This window comes from Oikopleura dioica, chromosome 1 (genome assembly GCF_907165135.1).
Source record: "Oikopleura dioica chromosome 1, OKI2018_I68_1.0, whole genome shotgun sequence".
In the NCBI taxonomy this organism is placed as follows: Eukaryota; Metazoa; Chordata; class Appendicularia; order Copelata; family Oikopleuridae; genus Oikopleura; species Oikopleura dioica.
The window spans coordinates 7174040-7191367 of record NC_137291.1 but is presented as its reverse complement, the minus strand read 5'-3'; the positions used below and the strand labels follow the sequence as shown (position 1 = coordinate 7191367).

Below are 17328 nucleotides of genomic sequence, written 5' to 3'. Positions count from 1 at the left end.
TTTGTAGTCCATTTTTACGGCGTTGCGAAATGACTGGTTCAATGATGCAATTACGATCTTCTTCAAAATGATTGAAAACCTTGTGCTATTCGAGCTACCCATCTTGAAAATAAGAAATACCAGCAGTACCTACTGTATATAAGTTGTAAAGAAGTTGTTTCTTTTGATAGCTTTATGCTCAGCTAACTTTTTGATTGATGCTCGTTTATAACTTATGAATAGTCGATCCTGCTTTGAAGAAATTTAAATGAATTTTCATCAAAAGTAGTTTTATGTGCATACATTTTATGGTCTCTTGTTGCTGCATAAAAATACCGTGGTTTTCCATCTTAAGAGCGCCCAACTTAAGAGCGTTTTTGTCAATATTTTCCATACTTTGTCATCTGCAAAAATTCCAATTTTAGAGCGTTTCTGGGTATTTTTAAATAATATTCAGAATAATGTTTATTTCAACCTTAAAAATCATTAAAAAAGATGTTTTCTAAGCTTCTTTTTAGGTGAAATCATTGACTGATCAAAGATCGTAGATATTTTATCATAAATAGCTAAAAATGACCTCGGATACATTGTTAGAGTTTTGAAAAGAGCTCAATTTATGCATTTTTAGCATCATTTCTTCCCACTGTCATCCTAGTTTGATCGTAAATTTTCCAACATAAGAGCGTTTTGGTCAACCCTTGTCATCCGAAAAACGCTCTAAAGATGGAAAACGACTGTAGAATATAACTACTATAGACTATAGCAAAAGCTAATTTTATATAACGGGATGAATCAGACTGCATGCAATATTCTTCTCTTTAATGACGATGTGTGTGCAATAATAAATTCAACAGCAACCCTAAAATACGAACCATATCCAATATTTTAAAAACAGCAGTGATTTCAAAAGAGTTGAATCATGAGACCGGCTTTAAGATTCTAGCAGCTGTCGTAAATTGATATTTACGTATATTGGGAGTCGCCATTATTCAATATGACCTCAAAATATTTTTATCAAAATTAATCGCCTCAGCTTAAAAAAGTATTTACTCTATTTTTATACAAAAAACCGATAATTATCTCTTGAAAGACGTAAATCTAAAGCTGCACCAGATGCTCAATCTTGGGTCTTTGAATTGAATTCTCATGAAAACATTTACTTTCAGGGTTACTCTCGAAGTTCTTGAGTTACCGAAAAATTGCGTGATTGAACGAATGGGATCATCACAAATAGCAGCATTGTTGAAAGTTGAAATTCATTGAAAGAAAGGCAAATATTCTAAGTTAACACCAAACATCGAAGTGCGTATCAAAGAATTATGCGAGCGGCCAAACAACCAAATATTTGCTTCTCATGCCCTGTGACGAAATTTACTTTTTTATAAGTTCACGAATTTCGTCTGCGACGAGTCCGAATATGCGAAAATGTCACAACCGCCGTCACTGATCTTCTTTAGCTACTTTTCGTAATTATCGTTTTTTACTGCCGAGCGATAGGTCGCTTCTGAACGTCATGAGTTTTCGAGGGCAATTTGCCAACTTCCGTTGAGCGTTATTTTTTTATCGATTCTCTTCCTTGATTTCAAAAGTCAATTATTGACTGTCAATAGATTTCGACCAGTCACGAACGCCAAGTTTGAATGGAATTTATTTTCTGGGAATTCCTAAAGACTCCCTTATGGACTCATAATCTGAGCTCGGCAACCTGTGTAGAAAGCCTGTGTCAGGGGAACTGAACTGAAAAGCCGCGCAGCGGCTTTTTCAAAAACAAAGCAGAAAAGCTGCGCGGCTTTTCATTCAACTCTTTCAGACCCTGACTCAGGCCTTTTACACAGGTTGCCGAGCCCAGCTCCTAACCCTAAATTAGGGTCCCTAATCATAAGGGCTACCAATTACTAATGGGCCATTAGGTATAAACTTGAGGCGAACAAATGCCTTCATGAGAATCTTCTGTATATTCAACCCTCGACAAAACGAATCTTCTCAAAGCCGGCATGTCCCTTCCAACATGCCATAAAACAAAGGCTATCACGTGATAAACGCCTGGTGAGAAAAAAAATTGTCTCCCAGCGGATTTTTCCCCTGATTTCCAAGTGACGTAAATGAGAAGGCATGACAATTCTTCTTGAATTGATAACTTGTCAATTTGGCGAAAGAAGGAGTCATTTTTATCGGCAAATACACGCACAAAAATATGCGTGAATTGGAATTCAATTGGTAGTGATTTGATGATTGTTATTTTGGAGATATTCTGAATAAGACAGGAGAATCTTAAGATGATGATCATGGTGATCGAACATGACTAACAAGTCTTCATGGAAATGGATATAAGAATCTTCCTGAGTAATAACTTATAATTACTCTCCCATACTGTCCTATGATACAGTAATTATTCGTCATGGATTGTTCTATCTGACTCTGAATCTCAAAGTTGATTTTGGTGACGGGAGTCGAGACAATTCCAGATTTCGTCAAATGGCCTTCGAGCAATTCCTGGGTCAATTCAATTGACCTTGGGGTTATGCAAGCTCTGGAAACTTTTACGAGCCGAATCATAAATATTCGCCCTCACATATCATCAATTTTTTGACTCTTTTTGACTTTCTTTGAATACGGTCTTGACCAACGATGGAAACTCATCCAAAATTTAGCGAACTTTGGGTCGCACCCTAACCCTAACCCTAGGGTCACCTAGGGTAGGGACCCTCACGATAGGGAGTCCCTTACAGGAAAGATTCTATCTGAAAGCAGAATATACTTACTGCCTTTTTATTTGATCGTTATCCGTGGCTGCCCTTATTACTTTTATCCTCGGAAATATAATAAGTCAAATATGGTGCTAAACAATTTACGATGTTGTTTTTCAAGTCTAAGAGTCACGCTTCTTCAAAAATTCTTTAGGGTCACTTTCATACTGTAAAATTATCTGCGTGCAATAAAATAAAGAAATGATTGAATCAAATACCATCATTGATTTGGATTCATTTTTCAAACGCATAAAAAACGAATCAAGCAAAATTCAAAAAATGACCATATTTCCACCCGAGATCGACAGGAAATTGCGTCAGCACTCGGCTAAAAAAGCACTGGCTGATCAATTTCCAGTGCCTTTTTCTTGGATTGCGAATTAAATTGATTTTTCAATAATTTTCTACCTTTGCCCCTAGACTTGAGTTCTAACGCAATCACTTGAATTCAATAAATTCTATCGATAATTAAATTGGAGAAATGCAATGATTGAATCAGTCGCCATTTCTTCATAGCTGTGCATGAAGCTAGAATAGATTTAGTCTAAGCATTAACCAGCATCAATTTTTCGACAAGTGTTGAAATCAAAGAGAACTGAATTATTAGAATAGAAAATTGAGCTAAACTGTGTTTATAAGAATTATATCTCAATTGTAGTCGATTATATCATCCACGACAATTTCTTTTTAATCGTTGTCTATATAGCTATATTTTAATTGTTATCTTTTCAATTTATATACTATCTGTTTTTGTAGTTCTCAAAATACTAACGTACCCCACCCCCTTGCTCGCCCACATTTTGTGAGCATTTTTCCCTTACTCGCTGAGTTAAACTACAACAAGACCCCCCTTGGTCGCTCGCTTTTTGTTACCAAGATCCGTTGGTCGCTTTCCTTCTTTTGCATTCTACGCCCCCTTGTTCGCCCTCCTTGGCTTCAACGGCGCACCTTTGCTCGCCCGCCTTTCTCCGTCATTTATCCCTTGTTCGCTCTTGAAGCCCCGCGAGAACGTCTTATTACGCGTAGCTCATTTTCGTTTTCACTTTTAAAAGGCTTTTTAGCTTTATTTTCATGATTTTTTCCAAGCAAACTTATCTTTTTATGCTCTTTCACGTCCATTTTGTCAAATTTTCATATCTTCTTCATAAGGAGAAAATTTGGGGCTCAATTTTAAGTAAACATAAGTACTCGGAATACTCGGATTGAGACTTTGAGACTGTCTTTATTAAAAATCTCATGCCTTCTTTCTCAAAATTCATTTATTGAGATTTCTCGAAAGAATTAACGGATAAATCTAGGTTACAGTGGGTTGAGCGGATAGTGTTCCCCTATTTTTCACCTTGAAAAATGCATATCTTTCGAGTTAGTTGAGATCAGAGTTCCAAATTCATCCTTTCACCTTCACCCAAGGGTGAGGCGAAAAATTTCGACCAAACCTCACCTTTGGGTGAACTAAGGTGAAAGCCTATTTTCAAAAAAATAAGGTGAGGTGAAAAGTTTTCACCTAAAGGTGAATTTGGGTGAAAGCCAATTTTTCAAAATTTCAAGTGAGGTGAGTTGAGGTGAAAAATTTTAGGTGAATGATAGGTGAAGCCTATTTTTCACTTTCACCCACCTTCACCTAGGTGAAACTTGGGTGAGGTGAATTCGGAACTCTGGTTGAGATTATTTGTTTTTGACGAAACAAATGAAAATAGTGTTCAAAGAAATTACAGAAGTCTCCTGTGTAATTTTTGAAAATCGCAGGGGTAAACTACCCGCTCAAAATTGATTAAAAATATTCATTGAAATCGAAAATATAGTTCCCTATGAAAAGCTTGAGTGGAAAGTAAAAGCGACCTAAGCCGAGCCAGGCTTTGGCGGTCTTGCGGCGAACAAGGGAAAAATGGCTGAGGAGGAGCGAACAAGGGCGCGCGAGGTAAAAAGAAGGATGGCGATTAATGGAGCGCGCTGAAAAAAGAATGAGAGCGAGCAAGGGGACTTTGATGAAATTTAACTAAGCGAGCAAGGGAAAAATGTTCACAAAATGTGGGCGAGCTAGGGGGTGGGGTACGTTATCTCTTACTTATGAAAACGACTAGACTCATAACGTCAGAGATTTTAAATAGACTCTATATCTGTATAATTATTATATTTTTTTAGTCGTAAAAGGTGAAACGGTGTCACAATAACACACTCATAAGAGTCTAGTATCCTATATTTTGATACTGCCGATCTTACTCCTAAGCTTTAAAGCTATCCTTGAGTGATTCCAGACAAAAAACCGCCCCCCAGAGAGAGTCGTAAAGTCTGTCCGCCCTGACGCACCTGACCTTGTCTCACGGTTTTAATGCGCTACGAAAGCTTCACTCGTTTCCAGAAAAACAGCTTCTTACGATAAATAAACGTAACAGCTCCGAGCTCTTTTGAAATCTTTATCAGTGCAACCCAGAAAATTTCTCCAACGCTCGTCATCTTGTTTGGAGCGTTTCAAACAACAAAGACAAACAAAAACTTACTTATCTAGATCCAGTGATCCCGGCCCGGTGGAAAATCACGAGGTTGAGGAAGATTCTTAGTTATGAGTCAGAGTCCGCTGCGGAAGTTACTGGAAATATTTGATCAAAAATTAAGGGGTAAAAGTGGGTAAACCAGAAAATTAGCGAAGGTCTTGGCGAAAACTGACAATTAATTTTTCCAAGTTACAGACCCAATTTTGGGACTAACCCAATTTTTGGAAGTGAATTTTTGGATAACCAATAAGATTGCTGTATTTGGCCTACCGGCCAATCAAAACCCTTCCTATAAAAATCTGTTCCAAAAATTTGTTCTACCCCAATTTTGAATAATCCATTGAAAAAATAAGGGTGTCACTGTGTTAACTCTTGAATTCAGATCAATAAGAAAATCTGGGTCAATGATAATAGATAATCAACTTTACGATAAAATGTTGTACTAACTACTAATATTTCTAGCTTTGGAAATCTTGTCCCAAGAATCTTAATTTCTCAAAACATTTACGCAAAAATAGTAGCAACACTATTCTCAAATAGTTCATTTTTGAGCGAATAACGAAATCGTGTTGTTTCATAACAACTTAGTTGTCTATAATTTGTACTTTTTGTTTTGAGTTAAAATAAGCACTTTTGAAAACGTTTATGGATTTTTCGATTCGCGTGTTCGCCAAATTTAGACTCAAAGCATCATTTCCCTATTTTTCTTAAGAAAAGAAAATAAACCTATTTTGTTATGAAAATGAAATGAAAAGCAGGAAGTTATTGAGCAATCGTTTTCTCTCTCTGTCTAAATTTCAATAATCAAGGTATAATGACTTGTTTTCAGAAAAAATAGACCTCGATTAAAATGTTCTTTGCTGCTGTCATAAAACAAATTATCGAAATAAGGAGACTCTTTGAAAACTGGGAAACTGGACGGGTGAAAGTTATTAATTAACTTACTTAGTTTCTCCTTGAACCAGACAACTTTATTTAGTTAGACGAACAACAGCGATATTTACGATACCAGCACAGGGGTCCCGGTAATTCGTAAAAAGAAAACGTCAGAGAATTCATGCTATCTATGATTAAAACCAGCTATGGTTTAAAACTAGCGATATTTACCAGCTAGAATAGTATTTATGATATAGATAAATGATATTTAAATGATATAATATATATAATATATCATCTAAATATAATTTATCTATAGTATCATAAATACTATTCTAGCTGGTAAATATCGCTAGTTTTAAACCATAGCTGGTATTAATCATAGATAGCATGAATTCTCTGACGTTCTCTTTTTCGAATAACCGGGACCCCTGTGCTGGTATCGTAAATATCGCTGTTGTTGGTCTAACTACATGAAATTGTCTGGTTCGAGGAGAAACTAAGTAAGTTCATTAATAACTTTCACCCGTCCAGTTTCCCAGTTTCCAAAGAGTCTCCTTATTTCCTTTATATTATATAATGTTGACTACGATGAAGATAAAAGTCTATTGTTATATGGACTCTTTTATGTCTATCAGCAAGTGTTGGTTATTGCAAGTATAGCAAGTAACAACAAGGTGTTATTTCCAGTTCGTTATGCACAGAAGTGCTGATGCATGTCGAGTCTCCAATCTTACCCGATGATTCTTCTTCCCTGGATCATTTTCAGTCGCCGTAAGTCCCCGCGATTCAAGAGAGAGAGTGTGCGCGCGCTTTTAGATGACGCGCGCCATCTACCGCGCCACAATATTCGCGTCCGGATGACCTTGGGAAGACACGTTTCCGCGGCGCACTTGCGCCTCGTAACATTATAAATAGGGGCCAGCCTATCGCTCAATCAACTTATTTTTTTGGCCAGCGCTTTATTTTTCCGAAAAGCCAGGTCGAGTCAACAAAAAAGAGTCTCCGTTACCCCATTTTCGCCCGAGATATAAAAGCAACAAAACTTCAAGCAAAAAATGACGGTCGACAGTGAACTTACAGTCAGAGACGCAGAAACAGCAGCAATAATCGCCGAGGCGAAGACAGAAGACGGCTACCAATGCCGCTGGTGCAGGAGAAATCTTCAGCAACCGTCTGGTTTACTGAGGCACAGAGCTTACTGCAGCTGGAACCCCTCCCTCCGCGATTGGGAAAAAGAAGAGCTAGCGCCAAGTAAGTCGAGAAAAAACTCACGAGGGCTCGTAAAAGTCAGTGCTGCCCTTTACTTTCAAATTCCATCGTGCGAAAAGACATTTACGCTTAATCTTCTAGCCGTCAAACAGGAACCCACTTCACCCACTCCTCTTCACCCGGATCGTCATCAGTGCGAGTGGTGCAACCGCTTCTTCCAGAATCAAAAGGGGGTCGTCAGACACAAGACCTACTGCGCTTGGAACCCGATGCGGCTGCGAGGTGAGTCGACCCGTGTTTTTACTATAAACCGCAATTACAAATTAGACTCATTTTCGAAAGTAGCAACAGAAAACCAATTGGCAATTGATGAACTTTGTTCTAACAATCTGTTTTCAGCACTGAAAGAGGATCGAGCTCGCATGCGAGAGCAAAAGGCCGCCCTGAAGAACCAACGAAATGCCTGGAAAAATTGCAGGAGGACTCTTTCGAGCTTCAACTCCTCTTCTCCTTCTTCGCCGACTTCTTCTCTTCCTACATCGCCGCTCAGCTCCGCAGACTCCACCCCTGTATCACCGCGATCTCCCTTCAACTTTTCTTCCCTCCCCTCGGGCCAGATCACCCCGCGCTCGAAGGAAGAATCGAACCCATTTACCTTCAACCAGGCAGCGATTGCGCCTCGCCAGCGTCCCGGCCACCCGTACAAGCCAAATCAACCCGAGCCGGTGCACGTCTCCGTCATTACCTCAACCTTCGATCTGGACTGCAACTGCGGCTGCACGAAGATGCACGCGCACGCAGACCAGAAATTTCTTCAAGCACGCGCTTTCGTTACAAATCAACTTCGAAAATCCTCCATCGAAAGTCCTTCCAGCTCCCCGAAAACGATCGATGAAGATTTCGACGAAGAAATAGACGTAGAATCATAAATTCTTAGATTTAAAAAATTATTATCAACAAAAAATCAGGAAATCTGTTTCTATTTATTTACTGTCATCATCATTTTTATCTTGAACAATTATTTATTTGTACATTCATTTTAAATACAATCATTTTTAAATCCTCAAAAGATTTTTCTTCAAATCACTGGATTTATGATTTATAAGCTTTTCTGCGGTGACACCCTTATTCAACTCATATGTTAGGAGCCACAAGGGTATCAGTAGCCTAAAAAGTACAATAAAAAAGGGACCTTGATGAACTTTAGCTTGAGTAAAGAGACAGGCTTACGTGTTTTCGCAAATAAAGGAACAGCAAAACCGAAACAGCAAAGTGACACTGTCACTATTAGTGACTGTCACTACTTAAAGTGGAACAACTGTCCTATCGAGTTTCTTATTTTCTATCGCAGATCTCCAGGCAACAATCACCGTTTTTTCACGCGTAAACTCTATGCGCAAGGGTAAAGACTCTTTACTAAAGAGAGAATGTAACTTCACACCCTTATGTAACAGCAAAAAATCATAGAATGCTCTGAGGTTCTTTTACTTCGCGCAGAATATGGTTAAATTTCTAAACAACCAGAATACAGAACCCCGGTATAAAGGGGATTCCTTAGCCAGCTCGTTTTTGGTCGTGCGCCAGCACTGCTGCTGTTGGTGGTGCAAACGATCATAATTTGGCAGCACGTCAACCTTCGAACGAGCCTTTCTTCTATTTTAGAAGGTTTTTTTTATCTCAAACTGGCATGAGGCCAAATGATATGGCTAGAATTTCATAGTAAAGTTTTTAAAATGGAACGGAATAAAAATTGCTTATTTGGAGAATTTTTGTTTTCCAGAAAGTGATTCCAACTTTTCGCAACAAAAATCGGACGATTTTAATCAAGTTTTCGTTAAAATTATCTCAAAAGCGGAGATGCTAAGGATATCTTTATCGTTAGAACGCTGTGTTGATATCGTCAAAAATAGCGAGAAATCATCATCGGTCACAAATCTTTTCTGCAATCTACCAACCTAATTTGCATATTTATGTTTATTAATAATAATCAATAATGATGCATAGATTTCTTCAGGAAAACTTCAATTTCGAGAATATTCTCTCCAGGGTTCCGATTTTGGTTGAGCGTCGAGCGGTATCTAAGCGGTGAGCGAGCGATGAGCGTCTGCTCAGCTCAGGGCTCTTTTTGACTTACCGCTCAACTGCTCAAGAATTTTTCGCGGCCGACCGCTCAGCCGCTCGCTCAGCTCAACATTTTTTCGTCAAAAATTTGAACCCTGAATTCTCTCCAGAAGAAGATTCCAGAAGAAAACATTGACGCAAATAAAGCTCTAATGAATGATTTTGCAAATACTTAACTGATTAAAATCTTCCCTGCACTTCTCCATGCGATAACGGCTTTATTCATTTGAGGGCTTTTGTCGAAGAAATTTAACTGGTATTCTCCGTAACTTGGGCAAAAGAAAATTATTTTATTTTTTCGAAAATGATGATGAATTAGCCAGGTAATCTCTTTTTATTTTCGTCATAAAAGCTGCTTTTGAAAATCATGCTTGATGAAGCATTTCTTAGTAACCAAGTTCATTTACTGAGTAAATTTTACTCTTGGGGTTTTGGCCCTAAACTTTTGGGTGTTTTAGTTTTCCACTTTACATCTTCGTTTATTTTTTAATTAAGAGCAATAAGTGCTTTGCTGAAAAGAAATGTAATTACAGCTATAGTTACAATAATCGCATGTCAAATTTAATTTGCGGATACGTTTATTTTGGTAACTAGTTTAATGGAGCTACATTTATTGAACAAGGAAGTTAATAGTAAGAGCAGGTTATAAGTTATAACCATAGACACAGCTTAAACATTACTAAATACAAAGAGCCATCAATCATAAAATAACATATCAATCCGTTCGACTGATTCAGTTGAATGAAAAGGAAAATTGAATAATTTTAGTAACATCCTTGTTTCTTTGATTCAATTGAATCAAAGGCCTTAACTGATAGAAAGGAATATCAATATCAATGTTTCTCCAAAGAAACCCTTGTTCTTCCCAATGCTAGAAGAATATTGAGTAAATCTGTCTATTTTCGGAGAAAGAAATCATCATTATTCTATTCACTTCCGTTTTGAAATCGATAAAAAACGAGAGGGCTTCTTCGTAATTATTGCTACGTAAATTGCTTCGCGAGGATAAGCACGAACAATCCCAAGGATAGCGGAATTATCCGCCTGGCTGGATCGCTGCATCAATTATTGACTTTCAACTTGAGCTCACTTTTTCGACGAACTAAAGTCCTCAAATTGAAGCGTTTTTCTGCTTTTTTTTCATGAAAAAATTGCAAATTTTAAGTTCATTAAAATTGTACAGCAATTAATTTATCTTGCTCGATGCGGGTTAGACAAAGTTTAAAATATAAACAGTCATTTTCATCAAAAAATGGCTCTTGGTCGAATGACCGCTTTGTTTTCTGTTCAACATGGCAGTGATCAGTCTTACTTTCGATGAAAATAATGAGCAAGAGAATTTGCTTCATTTCTGAAATTAAGAAACGATGAAATATCAAGCGACAAAATGCTCGGAAATGTCACTAAATGTGAACATTCCCGTTAGACATTTTGGCGAATATCAAAATTCAGTGGGCTAATATCATTGAATCTTTATGCGTCGAAGCAGAATAGCTCCAAGAATCAAGTTACCTTGAAAAGAAGAATAACGCAAAGTTCATCAACTTTTTTATTGCATCATTTTCATCATTTTCAGCCCTTTTCTTTCAAGGATGAAAATTGAATATCAAAATTTTTGTTTTAAGATTACTTCTGTTTTTTTATTTTCTAAGATGAAATTAAAAACTTTTTGCAGCAAAAAAATTGACCCATTCATTTTTGGGCTCTAAAGAAAGCCCGGAAAATTCTGACTCGATTGGTCAAAATTTGACCAAAAATACCAGACGATGACGTCACAGGGGACCTGAGAAGATGGCAAAAATAGCCATTTTGGGCAAACTTTGAGTCACTTTTTAGATGCCTTTCAGTTGGTTATTTTCGGCGTGAAATAGCTCAAATGAAAGCTTATCAAAATTTAAGGTTCATTTTTGATATTTTTATTTTTACAAAAATTTTTCAAAAATTCTAGAGCCAATTTTTTGAAATTTTCCGAAAATCATCTAAAATGAACCTTCAGTTTCTTCTGAGCTTCCATTTGACCCATTGAACACTTGAAATATCCATCGGAAAGGCTTTCAAAACCGACTCAAAGTTTTCGGTTTTGGTACCTTATGACGTCATTTGCGACGTCATTCTCTAGAAAATTTTCCTCATGGGAAAGTGGGTTCGACTCAGAATTTCTCGCTCTTTCTACTGAGCTCAAAAAATCGACAAGTCAAAATTTCTGCTGCAAAAGTTATTTAATTTCATCTAAGTAAAGAATCTCACCCTTTATCAAGTGCTACAAGTGCTGAATTAGTAATCTGCTGGACATGTCACCATGTGCATTAGTATGAGAGGATCATTCCTCCACTGTAAATATTAATGGCTTACAAGTAAAATCAGAAGCGTCATCTTCCGAGGAGATGAGAAAATCGCCGTTGAAATATGAAAAGAGACAGAGTAACCGCTCAGAAGAGATAATCCCAAGCGCAAGGCTGAGCCTCGATTTTCATCCGACAGGGAAGATCGCCTCTGGTCGCTCTCGCCCCGGGGCAAAACAAGGAAAAAAGAACTGGCCAGAATTTAAGATAGACAGAAAATAGAGAGATTTCAGAAGCCGCTAACCACCAATCCCTACTAACCACTTTTTGACCTACAAAGTTCATCATGACAAAAGGAAGATGCAAGCTCTCAGAGGGTAATTGTACAGTCAGAGTCACGGACTTTGTCACTTAGAGGAAAAAATTTCTAAATGGTATGTTCAGACTTGTGAGTGTCTTGAGCCACTGGTCGAAGAAAGAAAGGAAGAAAACGAAAAGGAAACGATCCTCAAAATCGATGATAAACCCTAACCCTAACCCTAACCCTAACCCTCGCCCTAAGTTTGAGGCTTCCAATTTGAGTCTGAAACGTTAGAACAGCGATTCTTCGTTAAACAAATTCCTGAAAGCGACTAGCTCTTTCATCAGAACTCTGGTAAAAACAATTATTTTTTCGTTTGATCTTGATCTGTTTTGCCAATTTGTAAAGCTAACGAACGACCAGACAGCTTGATAATTCGAATTTGTTTCATTCAAACCATGGACGTAGCATTTCCGGAATCGTTTATCCATTTTCGATCGAATTGACGGTTCGAAATTAACTAGATCAAGATATTTTTATAACAAACAAGGGCTAGACTCTTAAGTAGAGTTTTGACCATCTTGAGCATTGTTTTCAAGAATCAAGTCTTGCAAGAAGATACTCTCTGAAATAAACGATATTGACGTGGATGAAGACTACAGAATGTAAGTTAATTGACGAGAAAAATGTTTATTGGTAACGACTTTGTAGTCAATACTCCCTTAAGACTTTTAAGGGTCCCAAGTAGGGTAGGCCAAGAAAAAAGTGAAGTCTCATTTCAGCGAATTTTATTGCAGTTTCTGATAGATCTCGACGAGACGAACATTTTGATACCCCATATGAATCATCAAGTTGAGCGGAAGACCTCGAAAATCGGTATACAAAACCGTATTTTTTTGCGTAGGCGGATTTTTAGTATTCAAGTTTTACCCTTTTTCTCAGTAAGCATGCAGCAGATAAGCTTGTTATGGGGAAAAAACAGGTTTTTGGCTATTTTCAGCCCTCCAAAAAAGGGTAGGCGAAAATTTTTTTTGGAATTTTTTTGAAAATATTTATTATATGGACCCAAATAAATAATCTAGGAAAGTTTAAAGGAAATCGAAGGCCCATCCCTTTTTTTGGCCAACCCTAGTCCCAAGTTTCGTTGTTGGGACTCCCAACAACGAAATAACGGGGTCGACTCATAAAAGAGCCCCTTATTCCATCGTTGTTGATACCCTTAAGTGCACAGTTTTAATTAAATACTACGATTATTAAAGTTTAAAATCATATGAAATCAGGCGCGGCCAGAATAAGGGTGTCATCATGTTAAATTCATTTTTTTCAGATAAAAATCGGCATCTGCGATGATAGTTTCTCCGGGAATTGAGGCCCTAGTAAATGAGAATATTTTATGAAAGAACGAAGTGTCTATTTTTGGTCCGATAATAATAAAAGAGTAAGGATAAAAGCTTCGTCACGAGTCCTAAACATTTGTTCAACAAATGTTTCTTCAATAAAAGCCCAAAGAAGGGTGTACTTTATATTTATGACGATGCTCCTCATTGCTCCTACACTTAGAACACTTGTTCGTCATTACACTGAACAAGAATCTCAAGCCCTATCCCTCGAACATTGAAAGTACTGACATCATTTTACGCTTATGCTTTGTTTAGGTTACGCTTGTTTTTACCGAGCGCCTAGGCTTCGGGAACCTTGTGTTTACCCATAATATTAAAACACAACCTTTTTATCGCCAAATATCATAACTTCGTCTAGAACGTTCCGTTCAGTTCGCATTTTCAGGGCAAAGAGTAGTCTAAATTTTTCGGATTACAATTTGCCCGCATTAGTTATTGCGGCATAACTTTCTGAATGTTTTTTTGACAAAAGACTGGTATAAAAGTTTTCTGGTTGAAAAAACAAATCTTCAAATTAGTTATATGAAAATCATTTAAATCTATAAGGGTTTAATTTTGGATTTATTGGGCCATTATTTCTATTTTAAAGACAATTAAAGCATTTAAGAGCTGAAAATAGCTTAAGAAAAAGATATATTCATCAGCAATTTAAATTTGAGTTTTATATTCGTAGACTTTCTGAAGCGAAGTATCTCAGCCGACGAGCATCACTGTCCACATCAACTTCTGTGCCCTTCAATCTCAAGCGCAACTCGTTACAACTCCCTCACGTTTGTTCATAAAGTTTAACAAGTAGCCGTTTTCAAGTGAATTCAGGAGGCGCTGACGAAGAATTTATCGCTTCCGGACAATATTGGAAATGTCTCCAAATTCGGTTCGCGAAATCGAATCGCCATGTCAAAAAGAAGTTCAACCATTACAGGGAAGTTTTTTGAGCAATTACAGTCTTCAAAAGAGCAATTTTCTTAAGAGAAATTTTCTTTTTTGAAGTAATACTTTCTATCAAGATGACGCAACGGTTGATAAAGGGATCCAACATTTGTTGAAGAATATCAAATAAAATTATAAATTGCGCTGATAAAGTGTATATCTGGAACGATAATTGTACAAAAATAGAAAGATATCATTATTTATATCTAGATATTGTTCAGGCTTCTTCGGATTATTTCTTATATCTGAAATTCAGATTCTGAATAACAAACTAATAAACAGTACCTTTCTTTTGAAATCATGGAAGAAAATCGCTCAAAAAACCAAAAAAGTCACGAAATCCAGCACAATGTCTCCAAATAGCTGTCGAAAATCAAGCAGTAAGAAAAACTCAGTTCTTAATCCCTTCCATCCAGATTCGGCTCGAAAAGGACAGTTTTCCAAGTCAATTGATTTCAGCACTGTTTCTCATTCTGGTTCGAAAAGTCTTGAGCGCAGTTCTCGCACCAAATCTTCAATAGCTTCAATAAAGTGATTGGTGAATAAATGTCTTTCTAGAGCTTATTTTCGCAAGCAGGATGTTATGAATAATTTTAATAGAGAAGAGAAAAGGAAAATGTTCAGAGGAATCAAAAAAGAGTTTGTGTCTTCTTATGGCCTACTTATAAAATGTGATTATTGTAACTGGTTCGTAAGCTCCCTTTTTGGGCCTTATTTAGTCTTATTGAAAGATTAAGGGCAGTGCCAAAAGCCGCAGTTATCGATGAGCAAATAAGTCTATGCGAGTTTTGCGCAGAAAAAGCAGACTCGTCTGAAAGTCGAAAGTTCAAATTTGGAAACTGCTCGGAATCCGTTTTCAAATGCCCGGCATCGCTTTCTGGAGAACATTGTGGAGCAAATGATCTGACTTTCAGGGAGTTTATTCTTGGCGCCTGCTGCGAGGCGGCAGCTAATGGAGTTCAAGATGTTGGGATATGCGACAGAATCAAATTGACAGAAAAGTATCTTCAAATGGCCAAAAAGACTGTACAGAAGGTGAAAGAACTGAGTATCGAGGCAGATCAAGTGGCGGAGAAAGCGATCAAAGATTTCGAGGGCGTCAAAAATACGTTCAGCGAAATAATGACTGATACACAAGACTATATCGATGCCAATTCAGCCCTTGAAGAAGAAATTTGCCAGGTAGAAGCCCTTTTACTAACGAGCATCAACTTTGATAAGGGTCCGATGAGAACAGCGAGCGACAGTATCAAGTCAATTATTGGCATGGAAATGAACGTTGCTGAAATCGTAAAAACTTCCGCAGAAGGAGCTCGAAAACGACTCGAGTTTGCTCTGAAAGATCTTGAAAGAATCGAGAAAAGAAAAGCCCTTCTTCTTTCAGAAGCAAGTCTGAAGACTTATAAAATTGATCCAGGTATTCTGCAGACATCAATTATCAATTATAATGAGTATTCAGCAGAGCATCAAAAAGACAATTATGAAAATGCTTCGAAAATTCGCGTCACAAGAGTGCGGAAACTCCGATGAAAATATTCAATATAATATTGTTTTTGATCTTCCATTTTGGATCAAATAAATATATTCCTAAAAAATTTATTCACGCTTTACATTTGCTAGAAGAACTCTCGAAGACAATTGGGTTGAAAATTCCGTCTTCAGGTTGTTGATAAATAACTTCAACATCTTCAATAGATTCTCCATTCCAGAGCATTTTTTGAACATCAGAAGTTTTTGCTCCAGCGAATAGGATTATTTCGTTCCCGAGTTTTACGAAGGTTGGGACACTCACCGCCTAAATTTCATATTTATCAATCATTATTTTCTTTCCAATCTACCGTTAAAAGTCTTCCAACATTGGTCCATCTCAATTCCTTTAGCAAGTAAATTTCCTTTCCATATTCTCCCGCCATCGTGAGAACCCCTTCTTCTACATTCACGCATTCTCCATCGTAAAGCCCAATTGGATGATCAGTGTCTGCCGGCTTCATCCATCCCCCGCCAAGATAGATTTCAACACTCTCCTTTTTACCTTTCCCTCCGATTCCAATGAGTGTATTTTCATAAGTACAGAGGGAGCCATATTGATGATCATCCGCAGTTCTTCCCGAGGCTGCTTCGAATTGTACTCCGTCGAAGGTTTGGCACGACTTGTATTCATAGAAACACAGCCAGATTTTATCTTCGAAAGTTTCAATGCCCCCTGTACTCTTGTGCCTGTAAACAGGTCGAATGTCAAGTCTCTCGACAGTACAGTCGTCAGTTACTTTTTGAACACTGTTCTCCCAGTCGTTGCCTCCGAAGATGTAAACGACGTCGCGGAGAATCGCGAAATCAGCGTAAATCAAGCTGTTTGTGTAGGTTTCAACAAAATCGTAGTCGACAGGGTCCATTGTCAAACCCATGTTGTCGGTCATATAGAGGACTGGGGGAAAGTTTGGATATTGCCAAGAAACGCCGAGATGAGTAATTCTTGTGTTTGTTCCCGAGCAGGTGTAGTTGTCACAGGGACAGCCAAGTGAGCAACCATTCATGCAGGGGCAGCTCTCGATGCTCAAAAGACTCTCATCATTACAGTCACTGTAGCAGTCGATTTCCAAGTCGCTTACGCATCCATCGTAGCAACTGAAGAGCGCGTCTTTTGCCGATTGAATGCAGTTAGCATATTCAAGCTCGTTTTCTTCAAGACAAGAGGGCTGATTGCAAAGCGGATGGTCGCAGTTTTCGCAGCCATCAGGACAGTAAATGTTGCAAGGACATTTTGTCTCGCAAAGAACGTCAGCAAGATAGCATTCTTCTTGACAAGCAGCAGTTGAGCAGTTCTCTAGACAAGTAAGGAGGTCTTCTTTGCAATTTGACTCGCACAAATTGCCGATTTCTTGATCTCTGAAAAATTGTAATTTATATCGAAAGTGGTAGGGCAAATTCTTACGGGCAAGATTGGCCATTTATTTTGCCAACAAAAAGTGCGAAAATTGAGTATTTCAT

At 37.8% G+C, this 17328-nt stretch overlaps 2 protein-coding genes across 2 annotated transcripts; one reads left to right on the top strand and one right to left on the bottom strand.

Moving 5' to 3' along the window:
* Positions 1 to 7031: 7031 nt before the first annotated feature.
* On the top strand, positions 7032 to 8336 carry LOC145708206 (uncharacterized). Its single transcript, XM_081785864.1, has 3 exons — positions 7032 to 7348; positions 7448 to 7588; positions 7706 to 8336. The coding sequence occupies exons 1-3, from the start codon at positions 7153 to 7155 to the stop codon at positions 8233 to 8235; spliced, it is 867 nt and encodes a 288-aa protein (XP_081641990.1). The 5' UTR covers positions 7032 to 7152; the 3' UTR covers positions 8236 to 8336.
* Positions 8337 to 15940: 7604 nt separating this feature from the next.
* Positions 15941 to 17328, bottom strand: LOC145711871 (uncharacterized). The gene is made up of 3 exons (XM_081789560.1): positions 17273 to 17328; positions 16179 to 17226; positions 15941 to 16135 (listed from the first exon to the last, which is right to left on the bottom strand). The coding sequence occupies exons 1-3, from the start codon at positions 17326 to 17328 to the stop codon at positions 15941 to 15943; spliced, it is 1299 nt and encodes a 432-aa protein (XP_081645686.1).